Source organism: Prionailurus bengalensis, chromosome A3 (genome assembly GCF_016509475.1).
Source record: "Prionailurus bengalensis isolate Pbe53 chromosome A3, Fcat_Pben_1.1_paternal_pri, whole genome shotgun sequence".
Taxonomy (NCBI): Eukaryota; Metazoa; Chordata; class Mammalia; order Carnivora; family Felidae; genus Prionailurus; species Prionailurus bengalensis.
Window position 1 is genome coordinate 110585586 of NC_057354.1, and position 17256 is coordinate 110602841.

General features: G+C 38.9%; 1 protein-coding gene across 1 annotated transcript in view; it reads left to right on the forward strand.

Moving 5' to 3' along the window:
• The window catches only part of HEATR5B (HEAT repeat containing 5B), a 100688-nt gene that overhangs the window by 70789 nt on the left and 12643 nt on the right, over positions 1-17256 (forward strand). The window contains exons 27-33 of the mRNA XM_043604167.1: positions 1150-1329; positions 6484-6721; positions 7933-8187; positions 10363-10490; positions 13680-13824; positions 15006-15272; positions 16335-16559. Of these exons, the coding sequence (XP_043460102.1) occupies positions 1150-1329; positions 6484-6721; positions 7933-8187; positions 10363-10490; positions 13680-13824; positions 15006-15272; positions 16335-16559 (1438 nt within the window). The remainder of the gene's footprint in view (positions 1-1149; positions 1330-6483; positions 6722-7932; positions 8188-10362; positions 10491-13679; positions 13825-15005; positions 15273-16334; positions 16560-17256) is intronic.

A 17256-nucleotide genomic window follows, 5' to 3' on the forward strand; every position in this document is an offset into this window, starting at 1 on the left:
AAGGTTCCACCTGTCTGCTGAATATCTTCCCACAGGTCCCCTACTAGTACTTTGAACTCAGCATGTTAAACTGTGCAAGGTTAAAAATGCTCTCTAACTTCTCATCTCCCCCAACCTTTCCTTTTTCCTTTCTTGTCTCTTAAGCAGTGGCCTCACTTTCCTCACTTTCATCCAAGTTAGAAGCTTTGGCAATCTTTGAGTCCTCACACTTTTTCTAAGGCCCCGCCCCCTCCCCCTAAAAATATTTAATTGGTTTCCAAATCCTGTGATTTCTACCTCCAAATCTCTCTCAGATGACTCTCCCTTTTTATTCCATTCCCAGTTTCATCTATATTCTCTGCCCCACAATATTATAATAGTCACTTTACTGAACACATGGCTAACCATCTAAATACCCTCTTTGCTGGCATAAATGCTGGAGCAATCTTCCTAAAGCATAATTCTAATTGTAATCTCCCTGCCCAGAGGCCTTGGAAACTTATGATTGCCCATAGAACAAAGTCAGTATTCAGTTCTCCTGGAATTTAAATTGCACCATAATCTGATCCCACTTAACTTTGCTAATCTCATCACTTTTCCCTTGTAACTCCTCTGTATCTGTACACAGACCTTCCTGATCTCCAAACATTCCCATTTCTCCTCCTGGAAGTGATGTCTCCCTTCTCTGTTTTTAAGTGTAGTGTTGCAATCCTAAAATGGTCGTGTGTGTTCATTCAATCTACGTTCTCTTCCTTGAGAACAGGGACCAGATTTTAGCCCTTTATTTATTTTTTAATCTCTTCCATAGCACTCAGAATAACGTTTTATCTGTGGTAAGCAGAAATGTTGTTGAATTGAAGGATTATTCACAACTGATTCTGAACTGATACAGGCAGAAAATTTTTTCTATTAAAATTTTTGTCAAATTAGAAAATGGAAGCATAAGTAAATCACCGTTCATTTTCCACATAAGAGTACAATAAATCCTACTCTTGCTATTGATTTCTGATTCAAAATAATACTGAAGCACAGCATTGGGGTTTTTTTGTTTTGTTTTCTTCATTGGTTTTATTTTATGTTTCTTCCCCAAGGAAAAAAATCATATTTATACTCTTACATGTTTTGTGTTAATTTTTTTATACAACATTAACAATGTTTTTCTTTGGCCAGGTGTGTAGTACGTGGATCGGAAGTGGAGTTGTCAGTGATCTCAATGACCTCCGTCGAGTGCACAATCTGCTTGTTTCTTCTCTGGACAAAGTGCAGGCTGGAAAAGGATCTTCTAGCCAACTGTACCGAGAGAGTGCCACAACCATGGAAAAACTAGCTGTTCTCAAAGCGTGGGCAGAGGTAACCACAGCCTATTGTTTTTGAACCATTTCCCCATCCATGAGAAAATGTTCCCCTACTCCTCCTGTAGGTAAAAAAAAATTTTATTTGGTTATTGTTCTTTTAAAACTGATCTTTGGTATGGAATGCTTTTTGAAAATCTATTATTTGCTCCTTCTCGCTGAAATACGTATATGTTTATGTCTCAAAAGAGCTCTTATGAAGCCTCTGAAAATTACAGTTTTTAATCAGTTTTTTCAAAATTTTGATATTGAGAAATTGATCCCTTAACTAATTATGTGGAAATTAGGCAGAGAAAACTACAAATATAAGTAATATAAAATATTTTATGCCAAGAATCTTTTATTTGACAGTTACCTGGCTGGCTCAGTTGGTGGAGCATGTGACTCTTGATCTTAGGGTTGTGAGTTCAAGCCCCACGTTGGGTGTAGAATTTACTTAAAAAAAAAAAAAGTCTTTTATCTGATTAAATTTCAAGAGACTTGCCACTGCTCATTGATACCAAGATTGCAGTTTTCTGTTTGTGTGTTTTGTTTTGTTTTGTTTTGTTTTGTTTTGTTTTGTTTTGTTTCTATAGCTGGCTTTACCTTTTTCATTCCACAGACATTTTTTTTTTTTTAATTTTTTTTCAACATTTATTTATTTTTGGGACAGAGAGAGACAGAGCATGAACGGGGAGGGGCAGAGAGAGAGGGAGACACAGAATCAGAAACAGGCTCCAGGCTCTGAGCCATCAGCCCAGAGCCCGATGCGGGGCTCGAACTCACGGGCCGCGAGATCATGACCTGGCTGAAGTCGGACGCTTAACCGACTGCGCCACCCAGGCGCCCCCACAGACATTTTTTCAAAAATTGTGATATTGCTTTAAATTCACTTTTCCAAATTCCTTCTGCCATTTGCTTTCAAATTCTTACTATCTGACCTACAGTATTTCAAGTAACCCTCCCTCTGCCAACCAGTACCTGACTTCTCTATTTCTCTAGTATCAGTGGCTGATGACAACCCAGTAGACACTTGCTGACTCAAAGCATGCAGCATCCACGTGATATAGTTCAGATAAAGAGCCTCTGAATTTTTGCTGTACTTTTTTCCCCCACAAAAATAAAAATGGAAAAATATAGAGCTCAATAAGATATGGAAATTAGTTTTCTCTGATTTTTAGACTGTAGATCAAGCTATCCTTCAAGTAGATTATCCATGAAGGTTCCCTTATTTTTCCCTGCTGCCATTTTTGGCTTAGAAAGCAAAATAATATTTTTTGTTTGATAAAATGATTGCTCTTATTGATAAAAATTTAGTTTTTTTTTCAAATCAATGCAAACCTTTTTAGATGGGAAGTAGTGTAAGAAAAAGTTACTATAATATGACTTATCTCTGTTTTCTCACTTTGAAAATGATAAAAATTCTTTGTTAATTTTCATGTATCTGAGTTTTTATCTAAAACTGCTACTTTTCTTGTCTGTAGAAATTACATTGCAGTTGATGTATTGATTTTTATCTGAAAACCCGCATTGTTCTGAATTCTCCAACCCCATTCACTCATTTCCCCAAATGTAGAGACCACTGTGGGGTCTGAAGTTCAGCACATTGGTTGCCAGTCAGCTAGTTCTTTGCTGACCTGCATTAATATGCTTGATTCACCTACTAGGAAGCCTGGCATAGTTTAGTATAAAAAGCATTAAATATTGACTCAGAGGCCCTAGAACAAATTCTGTCTCTGGCATTTACCATTTTTGTGATTTTGGTCAAGTGATTCGACCTCTTAGAGCCTTAGTTTTTCATTAGAACATGGAGATAATATCTTGTAAGGCAATGTATATAAAAGGACCAACCACTGGGACTGGGACTGAATGGAAGACAGATCATTACTTTTAAAAAGTTAGATCAGAACCTCACATAATTTTTTTTTAATTTTTTTTTAATGTTTATTTATTTTTGAGCCAGAGAGAGACAGAGCATGAATGGGGGAGGGGCAGAGAGAGAGGGAGACACAGAATCAGAAGCAGGCTCCAGGCTCTGAGCCATCAACCCAGAGCCCGACGCGGGGCTTGAACTCACGGACCGCGAGATCGTGACCTGAGTCGAAGTCGGATGCTTAACCGACTGAGCCACCCAGGCGCCCCAGAACCTCACATAATTAAATTAACAATGTACATTTGTATTTGACACATTTTGGGGGGGGGTAACTTGTTCTATAATTTAATGATTTGCACCTCACGCCTCAGCCTTCAATGCTGTCTAGCAATTCTTTCCCTGCTTATCTTCCTTTCCTTTATCATTCTCTTCAAACGGCCAGCATATTCTAGATTTCTCTCCTCAAGACCTTTCTTTGGTTATACTTTTTCACTCAGAAAGCTGAGGATTTCCATTGTCTGTCTCCTCAGATTGTTTCCTTGAAATCTTTAGATTTACATGGTTTGGGAACTTTCCCTTTAGGCAAGAGTAGGAAGGGGAGACTGTTTCCAGCTCAGTGCCATCAGTCCTGCCCACCTGTGTGTCTTCAGCCTCTCCCTCTACATGCTTGGTCTTCTTACCTACTTTCCTCCCCAACTCAGCATTCTCTTTTACTCACTGCTTTCTGTCTCTCCTCTTCACATCTCAGTTCACTGAAATTTCAGTATCTCCACTTCCTAAGCTCTTGGCCACCCACTTCTCAGTCCCCCACAATCTGGGGTCTTCACTGATGCAGGCTAGCTGGGTCCGAGGACCCCGAGGGGGCCCTACAGGACCAACCAGGAGGGTCTTTGGCTTTGCACAGGATAGAAATCAAACACGAGCTGAGAGGAAGTGGGAGCAGAGTTTACTGAAGATATAGAGAGAGCAGATACAGATACCAAGTCTCTGGGAGACTTGGAAAGGAAAGGAGAGTGAGTCTCATCTTTGCTTGGGGTCTGGGGTTTTTATTGAGGACAGTGGTCTGGTGTACATGTATTCTCAGGCATCCACGGACCGGTCAAAACAAGAACAAGTGCTCAGACATGCTCCGTGAGTCACTTGTGCCCTGGAGCCTGAGGTCTCAGTGTCAAGGTGTCTGGAGTCAGTGGTCTTGGAAAACTGATGACCCTACCTGATCACTCCTTAGATATTATCTTGTGCTAGAAGAATCCAAGTATTGTTTAAAAGACTATGAATATGTATATACAACTTATCTGGAATGTTAATGATATTTTCTTATTTTCTTCATTTTATGCTTCTCATTTTTCTATTTTTCTTGTGTGATATCTAATAAGAAAAATAAGCCAAAATTTGTTAAAAAAAATAATCCTAAAAAATATATTCTCCTGTATTGCAAGTAGCAATATAAATTATAGAACCCTTTTGGAAAGGTTTTGACAGTGTCTATTCACAGCCATAAAAAAGATTTATAATCAGTAATGCAGTAATTCTGTTTCTGAGACTTTATCTAGGGAAGAATATCCAAAGTGTAGGAAGGAAGTGTTTACAAAAAAAGGTTTACTTGGAACATTATTTATAATGTGAAGAACTGAACACCTTTTGTTTTTGAAAACTATAAGTAGTCTTTTTTAAGATTCTGAAGGCTGGGGCGCCTGGGTGTCGCAGTCGGTTAAGCGTCCGACGTCAGCCAGGTCATGATCTCGCGGTCCGTGAGTTCGAGCCCCACGTCGGGCTCTGGGCTGATGGCTCAGAGCCTGGAGCCTGTTTCTGATTCTGTGTCTCCCTCTCTCTCTGCCCCTCCCCCGTTCATGCTCTGTCTCTCTCTGTCCCAAAAATAAATGTTGAAAAAAAAAAAAAAAAAAAAGATTCTGAAGGCTGACTAGAGAATCAGAAGTAAATATAAAATTTCAACGATGGGGAAGTTGTTAGACCTATTATGGCTCACCCCCTGCAGCCATGAAGGGTTATAAAGACTAGGATTCCATGGGAAAACCTTATGATATGTTAGAAGATAAAATTAAACCCAAAGTTCTCTGTACAACAGCATTCCAGCTTACAAAGACAGAATATGATAACCTGGAAATTGGAATTATAGTAATTTTAAAAACCCATTTCCAAAACTTTTTATAGTATAACTTTTTAAATAACATCAAAAGTTAAGGGAATAAATAAACGTTGAAAAAAAAATTTTTAAAAAAAAGTTAAGGGAAGATACATAACATCTGGTCTATAAATCCTGTAGTGACCTCTTCTCTTCCCCATTGCATATAGAGTAAAACCTTCACCTACTTTTGCCTCCTAGTCTCTGCTTGGTCTGTACCACTTGCCAAAGCCTAAATGCATGTACAAAAACAAACGTGTATAACTGTAACAAAGAAGAATCTTTAAAATTATGATTTAGGAGGGGCGCCTGGGTGGCTCAGTCAGTTAAGCATCCGACTTCAGCTCAGGTCATGATCTCACGGTTCATGAGTTTGAGCCCTGCGTCAGGCTCTGTGCTGACAGCTCAGAGCCTGGAGCCTGCTTTGGATTCCATGTCTCTCTCTGTCTCTATCTCTATCTCTATCTCTATCTCTATCTCTATCTCTCTCTTCCCTCCCCTGCTCACGCTGTGTGTGTCTCTCTCAAAAATGAATAAACTTAAAACAATTTTTTTTTTAATTATGATTTAGGAAGTTGCTATTATACATCCTTTTGGTTTACCAAGTGGAGAGAAGGGATATGGATAATATATATGTAAGCAGTAAATTATATGCTCATCTCTCTGTTATAAAGACTAGATTGCTAACTATCACTTAAGGGGTTAGAAGGATATTTATGGAAATCCTTTCTGTGACCCTTCCCCCGTGCCCCAGCCTTTTTCTTTGAATGCTGTCCAATTGTGTCTAATAAGTCTGTGAAAGTAGAGACAGTAAACAGGAAGTTATACCCTATGACGAAAAGAAAAAGTTAAAAAAAGACACACATAAAAGGGGGCTTTGTAAAGTATAGCAAGAGAAACCAGAAGAAATTCAGAGAACCCTACTCAAGGAATATTTTATGAGAGGAATAGTCAGAAGTCAGAGCAATAAAAACAAATTACCTCCAAAGCAGGTGGAATTATTCTTTGGAGGCTCTCAGGAACTCATGAGGCTGTATCCTCTCCAGTGTCTGTACTCAGCTACTTTTGGTAATTCAATTGTATAATCATAGCAACTTAGATTATGTCATTTCTTAGTATTATGCCTTGTTATTTTCTCCTCCTGAATACCGCACTAGGTATATGTGGTTGCTATGAATATTAAGAAGGAAGCGGAGTCAAAACCAAAAAGAGCAATTAAAAGCACTGATGATGATGATGATGATTTTGGTACCATAGATGAACTACCGCCAGATAGTTTAATCACACTTGTGCAACCCGAGCTGCCAACACTCAGCCGCCTGTGGTTGGCGGCACTAAAAGACTACGCGCTTTTGACTTTACCAGCCGAATTTGCTAGTCAGCTCCCCGCAGATGGTAAGTACTGCGTTCAGAGTTTGGCCTTTATGGAGTTCAGAGTAGTAATTAAACAAAATGTAATGGGTGGAAGCTAGCGACAATCACTAATAATATTATGATATAACTTTTACATCTTAAATTTATAAAGATAGTATAATATCTTAAATTTAAATTTTTAATTATTGATAATTTAATAAAGTGATTTAAGATGTAGCAATAACATTTTCAATTTCTGTGGACTTAAACTTGGCATTCTCTCACTTGGAGCCTGTTCTCCATATTGAATTTCTGAATTCAAATACAGCCTTAAGCTTATTTGTTAACCCAAGCAAACATGTTTTCCCTGTTATAATAATAACTTTATGAGCTAACATACTCTAAATAACTATGCATAACAAGTCATTATGCATAACTATAATGAAGTTTATTGCTGTGCTGGTCAGTGAATGCAAGGACAGATGGGGGAAATCTTCAGTTTGACAGTGTAAACAGGAGATGAGGGAGAATGGCAGAGGGGGAGTTGAAAGAAAGAGAAAGAAGGGACAGAGTTCCCTGTCTCTGCGACAGAGAGAAAGGCGATAGAAAGAGTGATGGAAAGTGAAGGCGACCAGGACTTTAGGGAGTGTGAAGAGGAAGTGAAGAGGAAGCCTGTGGCCACAGGTAGAGAAAGGTACTGGGTTCCCAGCAGCATCCACAGTTGCAGAGGAAAGACTGGAAACCCTAGCATTGGTGAGGAAAACACAGGCACTCCAATTCAGCAGTGGCAGGAAAGACATTAGTTTTGGTGGCTTGGTAATGAAGAGAATCTCAATTGGTCAGATTGCTCTTTTGTATGTGCTGTGTCTGAATTGTGTGTCCCCTCAAAATTCACGTGTTGAAACCTAATCCCCATGGTGATGGTATCAGAAAGTGAGGTCTTTGGGACGTGCTTAGGTCATGAGACGGAGCCCTTCTGAATGGGATTGGTACCCTTGTAGAAGAGACCCCACATGGAGTCAGAGACATGGCCCTTAACCGAGCATGCTGGCACGTGATCTCAGACTTCTTGCCTCCAGAACTGTGAGAAATAAATTCTGTTGTTTATAAGCCACCCAGTCTGTGGTGTTTTGTTATAGCAGCCCAAATGGACTAACACAGTAAGTAATGAGTATTTTTAAGTTAGCTGTTGATAAATGGTTAAACACTTACAATAAAAAGTAATGGCTTTGATTGGCTTGATTATTTTACAGGCGGAGCATTTTATACTCCTGAGACTATTGATACAGCTAGACTTCACTACCGGAATTCCTGGGCCCCGATTCTCCACGCAGTGGCACTTTGGTTAAATAGCACAGGATTCACATGTTCAGAGTCTGCAGAAGCAGCAGCAATACCTGGCATACAAAAACGTTCTACACCCGTCAATTTAAACCAGGCATCAGGAGCAACACCTAGTGCTAAATCTTTGCCAGAAATTAACAAAGATAGAATGCATCTGATTTTAGGTAGGTGTGTCATATTACTGTATTTCGAGATGTGTCATTTTTGAAAATTCATATCTGTAGGGAAGAAAAAAATCTCTCTTCTATCTTCTTAGGTTCTGTGGCTGGCCTAAGAATTAAATTGATATGAAACAGATTAACAAGAGAAGAGCACACAGATTTTTTTAATATTTTCAACCTGAAGTAGCCATTAGGCCCAAAAACTTACATGCCGTTCTGCACAAAGAACAGTAAATAGTAGGAATGTGACAAGAAAGGGCTTTGGGCCAGGGGCAGTAAACTGTGGGACAGGGCTAGGAAATATGTGCGGGAAACTGGTTTTAGTAGGTTTGTTTGTACAGGTCTATTTCAGCATTGACTCTCAGTCTGGTCTTCCTGATACAGGGAGGGCACCTTTCTCATGAGAAATTTTATGACCTGCTTGTAGGTAGAAAGGGGTCTGCTGTTCATCAAGTACCTTCAGCTCAAAATAACCAATATGCCAGAGAGGCATATTTTAGTGTGGCATGTTCTGAACTCCTCCATCTTTCATTTTAATGCCATAGAAAGGTTTTATGTATCGCAGTTCAGAGGGAATAATAAAAGAATTTTTAGGGGCGCCTGGGTGGCGCAGTCGGTTAAGCGTCTGACTTCAGCCAGGTCACGATCTCGCGGTCCGTAAGTTCGAGTCCCGCATCGGGCTCTGGGCTGATGGCTCAGAGCCTGGAGCCTGTTTCCGATTCTGTGTCTCCCTCTCTCTCTGCCCCTCCCCCGTTCATGTTCTGTCTCTCTCTGTCCCAAAAATAAATAAAAACGTTGAAAAAATTTACAAAAAAAAAAAAAATTTTAAGTACATTTTCTAAATTACTAACTGAATTTTTAATATAAAAATTTAATTATTAAAAATACTCTGGGGCGCCAGGGTGGCTCAGTCGGCTAAGCATCTGACTCTTGATTTGGGCTCAGGTCATGATCCCAGGGTTGTGGGATTGAGCCCTGTGTTGAGCTCTGTGCTAAGTGTGGAGCCTGCTTGGGATTGTCTCTCTCTCTCTGTCTCTGTCTCTTTCTCTGTCTTTCTCTCTCTCTCTCTCTCTCTCTCTCTCCTCCTGCCCTTCTTCCCTGCTCACATGCTCTCTCTCTAAAAACAAAAACAAAAAAAACTACTCTAAAAATTTTACCTGTCGTGTCTACTCACAGAGCAGTACTGAATAATTTTCAAGAAAAAAAGCTACATTTTTCTTTTTCAACAACAGATTTTATTTTTAGTTGGCACTTAACAAATTGTCCCATGAGGAAATAACAAATGCAAAGTTAAGGCAAATTTGAATAAATTTCAATTTATAATTGCTTTATAGGTGTTCTTTTAACATTAAGATATTATAGATTCTAATGAGGCTCTTAAGTGGTCTTATCTTTTCTGGGAGGGGAAAGGAACACAGAGTAAGATGAAATTACAGAACTCGTCAGTAAATCTTATACATGAAAATATGAGAGACTTCTAGAACTATGACCTTACCCTTATGCAAATTAAAAACAATTGTTACCTGGAGCTCCTTGGTGGTTCAGTCAGTTGGGTGACTCATTCTTGGTTTCAGCTCAGGTCACCATCTCACAGTTCATGAGTTCAGGTTCTGCGTTGGGCTCCACAGCTGGTAGTGTGGAGCCTGCTTGGGATTCTCTCTCTCTCTCTGCCTTTCTCTCTGCCCCTCTCCTGCTCACGCTGTCTCTCTCAAAATAAATAGATTAAAAAAAAAAAAAATTGTTACCCAAGATATCCGTTGTGCATCTGTAGCTTGCCACTAAAAAAAAACTTTGTAGATATGAAAATTGTTTGGCAACCATTTAATGAGAGTTAATTGTATAACTTTCGTAAGTTTATTTTTAAAAGTCCTAGAAAGAAAAAATTGAATATCTTCTTAATCAACTTGATGACTGTGGAACTGCCTCCCTCCCCCAACCTCCAATTTCATTGGAGGCTACAATCTGTAGTTACAAATCTGTATTCTAAAAAGCTAGAATCTGTATTCTAAAGTTTGGCTGCTGCTTCTGGTAACCATTTGGAAGTCTACTTCAAGGTAGCATTAAATATATGCTAAAGCATCTGACAAAGAAATAGGAAAACTAGAGAAAAAAAATTGATGCGGAAGCAACGAAGTGTGTGATGGTGACAAATGTGTATTTTTATTATGTACATCGCAGGTGTGAGTATACAGTTCCTTTGTTCCCCTAGACCCGAAGAGCCTATTGAACACGTCACAGCATGTCTACAGGCCTTACACACCTTGCTAGATTCTCCTTATGCCCGAGTCCATATCGCAGAAGATCAGGTACAGTGTATTTCTATAACAATTTCTATAAATCGTATGCTTTGTTTTCGTCATACTTACCTTAAGATAATTTTCAACCTTACGAAATAAATCTTATGTAGTAACTATTCAGGATTTTGGCTTTATCTAAGGCATTATACTGAATGTTGGATGACCAGGCACAGCCAGCATAGAAAGTGGTCAGTATATCTTTGTAGATGTGTTCATCGGCAGTCAAGTACAACTAAAAATTAAGGGATGCCTTCCATCCCAGTTAATGATTCTACTAAAAAGGGGCTGAAGTAATTTATAAGGCTATTAAGTAAATTATGCCACTTTTAAATGTTTGATAAAGTTTTATCTCTCATTTAATGAGATTGTTTTTTGTCCTGCTCAAGTACTCCTCTAAACAGTTTAATGAATTGCTTTTTCTAATTTCTGTGGGGATTATTTAGAGGCCTTTATTCATGTTCCAGAAGCAAGCTACCAGCGGATTTGTTACTCTTCTTTTTAATTCGAAATTCTTTCCCTGGGGGCACCTGGGTGGCTCAGTCTGTTAAGTGTCAGACTTCAGCTCAGGTCATGATCTCATGGTTGATAGGTTGCAGCCCCGCATCAGGCTCTGTGCTGACAACTGGAGCCTGGAGCCTGCTTCGGATTCTGTGTCTCCCTCCCTCTCTCTCTCTCTCTGCCCCTCCCCTGCTCCTGCTCTGTCTCTCTCTCTCTCTCTCTCTCAAAAATAAAATAAAAACATTAAAAAAATTTATTTTCTTTTCATAAGAAACATCTTTTTGGTTGCCATCACTACCATGTGGGGTAATTTTCTATAAACCACAAACTAACAGATAAAAAACAAAGTTGCTGTCATTTCATTATATATTCATTGCACCCCAGCCTCGCATCCTGAAGCTATTCCTCAGCTGTACTACAGATTACTGCAAGAAACTTCAGGGTTGTCTTCAAATAGTCACACATATAAAATTCAATCTGTGAATGAAAAGGGAATACTATATTTACACTCAGTAATTTGGGTGTTAACATAATTTGTCCCACACCTAACTACCTAGCTATTTTTGCACATAATAGTGTTTTGTTTATGCAAGCACTGCTTTACACTTGGATGGGTTTTGTTTTTTTTTTTTCTCCTGAGTTGGTTCCTATGATTTCAATATCATCAGAGTACATTGACTCAAAAATTGTATTCATTCACCCAACAACTTTTACTCTGTGCCTGTCCTGGCATCAGACACATTTTGAGGCTATAGGTATCAAAAATGGTTTCACTGCATCTGGATTAGGAGACCAGTACAATATGATAAGTGCTGAGCTAGCGAATGTAACGGTCTGATGAGGACAGAGGGGAGGAGTGCTGACATTATCAAGGAAAATAAAGATTGGGTTGTCAAAGGAGATGATGGTTGGATTACATCTTAAAAGAGTTATTAGTGAGGCAGCACAAGAGGTATAGGTTTTCCTCTCCAAGAGAGAAGCAGATACAAAGACAAGAAGGTATGAAGAACAGGACCAGTTCAAGGACACTACTATCATTTACTGTGGCCAAAGCAAAAGGAGCATGTGGGGGTTGTTAGATGAGGCTGGACAATGGGGAAAAGGCCAGCTCATGAAGATTCCTTTATGGCATGTTAAAGCATTTAAAATCTATCTTGAAAGTGATAAGGAATCATTAAAAATGGTAAAATAGGGGCACCTGGGTGGCTCAATCGGTTAAGCATCCGACTTCAGCTCAGAGCATGATCTTGCAGTTCATGGGTTTGAGCCCCGTGTTCGGCTCTGTGCTGACAGCTTGGAGGGAGCCTGCTTCAGATTCTGTGGCTTCCTCTCTCTCTCTGCCCCTCCTCTGCTCATGATTGCTCTCCCCTCTCTGTCTCTGTCTCTCTTTCAAAAATAAATATTTAAAAAAAAATTAATGTTAAAATAGAGGAATGACATGATTAAACTTATATTTAAGAATATGGTAGATATAGATTTGATCACTTTCATCAATCTCGTAGAGATTGGTCTGTAAGAGATGATAAGGGAGGCAGGGTGACCAAATTAAGAGGCTCTTTTCATAATTCCAAAGAAGTGATTAATTACACTGGCCTAGGAAACTGAACAAAGGAAGAAGAAAAGAGGGCCAAGACTGGAGCTTGAGGGATAAATAGCAAGTAAGGATGGAGATGAGGGAAGTAAGTCAACAGTGGAGATCACTAGAATGGTAGGAGGAGAACTAAGAACAGAGTTACTAGGGCAAGAGAGAGTTTCAGAGATAGACAAGTCTCAGAAGAAACAGGATCCAGTATATAAGGACATAAGAGAGTCCCAAGGAGGTTACTGGTGACTTTGGGCAGAGCCAGACAGTGGAAGAGTGAGGAGTAAATGACAGGGTGAAGGAAGTGGAAGCATCTATCTAGGCTGGGAACAGAGGAAGAGATAGAAAGGACATAGAGGCAAGAGAGAAGGATCTGACTGGGTTCAGGGGAGGAGGGTGAATTAGACAGGAAAGACTTGAGTGTTTTCCTTATACTGGGGAGAAGAGCCTAACCAGAGGGAGAGAGGTTGATGATATATGAAGTACAATCAAGGTCCTTGAAGAACCCTTGGGAGGTGAAATAGGATAGGATAGGAAGCAAATGAGGAAAGATGAACCAGCCTTGGGTAGAGCCTGGATACTTAGTCTTAAGGAAAAAGGCAAAGGTGGCTTTGGTTATAGTTAAGTGGTTTTTTTCCCCTTTGAAATCTGAGGCAGGGTCATTGGATGGGTTTGATGTGGAAGATTGTAAGAAGCTTAAAATGAGTGGTGAAAGTTTGTAATAATTGCTGAGATGAATTGGACAGGGACTTACTAGAAGGGCTTAGAATCCCTGGTAGACAACTCCTGGTGCTCAGCTAGGATTGGAAATCATAAATTTAGTGGCATTGTACTTTAGCAATGCCATTTAGTTCAAATGGAGGAAAGAAATAGAATGATCATTTTTTTAATATAAAAATTATTTAAACACAAAAATAATTTGTTGACTGAAAAGGTGTTGGGATACAATATGACCATTTCTCAAGATTGTTATAATTTTCTTATTTGTTACGTAGTCATAAATGTTAACTTTAGTTACCAACTTTATTTTTACACGCATATTTTCTTAGATTTTAATAACCTAAATTTATCCTTTGAAATTAAGATAAATTAAGTTTACCTGAATTAATTTATAATAGCTGATTGGCGTAGAGTTGCTGAGTGTTTTGCACCGCCTCCTGCTGACCTGGAACCCCCCATCTGTCCAACTGCTGGTTACTGGAGTTGTACAACAGATAGTAAGAGCTGCTCAGGATTATTTGCAAGAAAAAAGAAACACTCTAAGTAAGTACTAGAAATTATGCTAACTTTGAAATAGATCTTATTTGTACTCTGACATTTTAAGTATCAATGCCAGCAAGTTTTTAATAAAAATTTTAATCAAAAAATTTAATCATATATATAGAAGATTTGCAGTTGATTTTGCTTTAATTAGAAAGAGACAAATGAGGGGCACCTGAGTGGCTCACTCAGTTGAGCATCTGACTCTTGGTTTCAGCTCGGTTATGACCCCAGAGTTGTGGCATTGAGCCCTGTCAGGCTCCGTGCTGAGTATGGAGCCTGTTTAAGAGTCTCTCTCTCCCACTCCCTCTGCCCTGCTTGTGCTCTCTCTCTAAAAAAACTAAACAGGGGCGCCTGGGTGGCTCAGTCGGTTGGGCGTCCGACTTCGGCTCAGGTCATGATCTCGTGGTCTGTGAGTTCAAGCCCCACATCAGGCTCTGGGCTGACAGCTCAGAGCCTGGAGCCTGTTTTGGATTCTGTGTCTCCATCTCTCTCTGACCCTCCCCTGCTCATGCTCTGACTCTCTCTGTCTCAAAAATAAATAAATGTTAAAAAAATAAAAAATAAAAAAAAAATAAAAAAGCTAAACAAACAAAAAACCCAAAGGAAATTGCTGATAGCTATTTCTCACCTTCAAAAGTGTCAAGTTGATATGGTTCAATCTAACATGTTTGTTATTTGTAATATGAAATACATTCCAAATAAAAATACCTAATAAGAATTTTTGAAGTCAAAAATGAATTGTCCTTTACCTTTTGAAAAAAATTTTTTAACGTTTTTTTTATTTTTGAGACGGAGAGAGACAGAGCATGAACAGGGGAGGGGCAGAGAGAGAGGGAGACACAGAATCAGAAGCAGGCTCCAGGCTCTGAGCCATCAGCCCAGAGCCCGACTCGGGGCTCGAACCCACGGACCGCGAGATCGTGACCTGAGCTGAAGTCGGACGCTTAACCGACTGAGCCACCCAGGCACCCCTGAATTGTCCTTTACCTTTAAGGAGAGGTCAATAAACAGAATTCTAGGAAGGCAGAGAATTATTCTGAAAGACATGTGCTATCAGTCAGACATTCAGTTATAAATTCTTTTGAAAGAATTTCTCAAATATACTTATTGTGTAGTTTTATCTACTCTGTGCTTTTTTTTTTTTTTTTTTGCTGGAAATTTTATCCATTTTTTCCCCCAAGATGAAGATGATATGGAAAAAGAACCCTGTCCTGTAGTAGGAGAAGGAGGTGACAGCGGTGGTCTTGTTCCTGGAAAATCTCTTGTGTTTGCAACTATGGAGCTGTTGATGTTCATTTTAGTGCGACATATGCCACATCTCAGTACCAAGATGTCTGACTCCCCCAGTCACGTAGCCACTAAAACTCGACTGTCAGAAGAAAGTGCTCGTCTGGTGGCAGCCACAGTTACCATACTCTCTGACTTACCGTCCCTTTGCTCGCCTGCTGGTACAGTATTGAACACTATTTGCAAATGCATTATATTGCAGTAGACAAAGATGAGCCTTCCTTTGTTTTTAAGTGCTGTTATGACTTATTTTCCCTCTTAAATCTCAAGTATGGAAGAAGTCAGTCTTTTATGACGTTTACCTTTTGGAGCCTATAAAGGTTAAGGATTTAAAAAACCAAAAACTCCAGATGCTCTTCGGATATATTTCAGACAAACCAGCAAAGAGATAGAAGCACAGCTTGAAGCAAGACACTGAATGTTAGTGGACAGACATAAGGCGGGACGACTAAACCTGTTAGTTTCTGGTCTAGTTGCCACTTTTGAGTAACACTGACAAACTACTAAACATCAGATGACTGTGACAACCAACTGTAAGGAGTAACTAGAGAAATTATAGCTGCACAGATTATAGCTGTCTGCAGATACCTGAAAAATACCAGATGGAAACTTAGACTTTCCCTCTACTTATCTAGGAGGGAGAAATAGGAGAAATAGTATCAGGAGATGTAAAGGCAAATTTCAGCTCAATGCAAGCCTGTGGATGTAAAAATAATGCATTCAATGACCTTCGAGTTCTTTTAGCTAGAAATTCTGGAATTTTTTTCATTTCTTCTTTGCTTACCCATATAGTCTTTTCATCATTTTTCCCAGCATGGTTAAGGCTGACTTGAATACACTGAAGATTGATTACATGTCTTAGAATTGTTACATGATTCAATAAGTTACTCAGATGCTTATCAAAGGATATGGTAGTGCTTCCCTTCTGGTTCTCTATCTTCCTTTCTCATTTTCATTTTGAAGGGCATGATTAGATGAAATACTGGAAATAATAAAAATAAGCTAGCCAGAATAAGAAAGAAAATATTGTCTTCTTTGAAATAACTTGCCACTTTCTCATTTTCTTTTTTAACATTGAATTAAGTAATAGGAATGCAGCACATTTTGTAAAACAACAAGGAAAAAAAATAATATTAAACCACAATCAAATGTGAAAACAATTGGAAGAACTGTAATATGAGAACTGAGTAGTTATGAGGTAATCTGATTTGTTTTCAATTCAGGATGTATGACAATCCTGCCCACAATTCTGTTTTTAATTGCAAGAATATTGAAAGACACAGCAATAAAATCGGCAGATAATCAGGTTCCTCCACCAGTCAGTGCAGCTCTTCAAGGGATTAAAAGCATCGTGACACTCTCGATGGCCAAGACGGAGGACACTCAGAAACAGTGGACGGCTCTAATTCGCAGCACTCTTGCATGCATCCTGGAATATTCTCAGCCAGGTAACCTAAACAGGGCTTAAAATCCATAATGTATTTGGATATCTGTATGCCAATAAGTAGTTGAATGAGCTTATCAGAAAAGTGCTGTAGAACACTGAAGCAACGCAGAGATGTCTTGTAGTCATGTTAGATAGGAATGTTAGTACCCCTTTCTGGATATTTGGATATTGACTATAAATGTCCTTGTCGTAGCACTTAAATACATGTTGGAGGTTCCCCAGGCCAAAAAGGACAGAAGATTTCAGAAAACATACTCAGAATCAAATTGATATGTGTTAAAATATTTTTTTGATTCCATTTTTTTAAATAAATGTAATAAAATAGAGAAAGTTGAAGTATCTGTCACTCACCAAGCTTATCCTCAAATGAAACCACAGCCTTGATTTAGATATATTTCATTCCAGAAGTACTTTTATATGTAAATATACTTTTTGTACTAATAAATATAGGTCCTTATTAATAAATAATAAAAATAAATGTATATATTAATAAATGTATACATGGGTTATATATAAAATGAGATAAATAACCATGCGCAATATATAGTATTTTTGTGTTTTTAAATTTTTTTAATGTTTTTATTTATTTTTGAGATAGAGAGAGACAGAGCATGAGCAGGGGAGGGGCAGAGAGAGAGGGAGACACAGAATCTGAAGCAGGCTTCAGGCTCTGAGCTGGCAGCACAGAGCCCGACTCA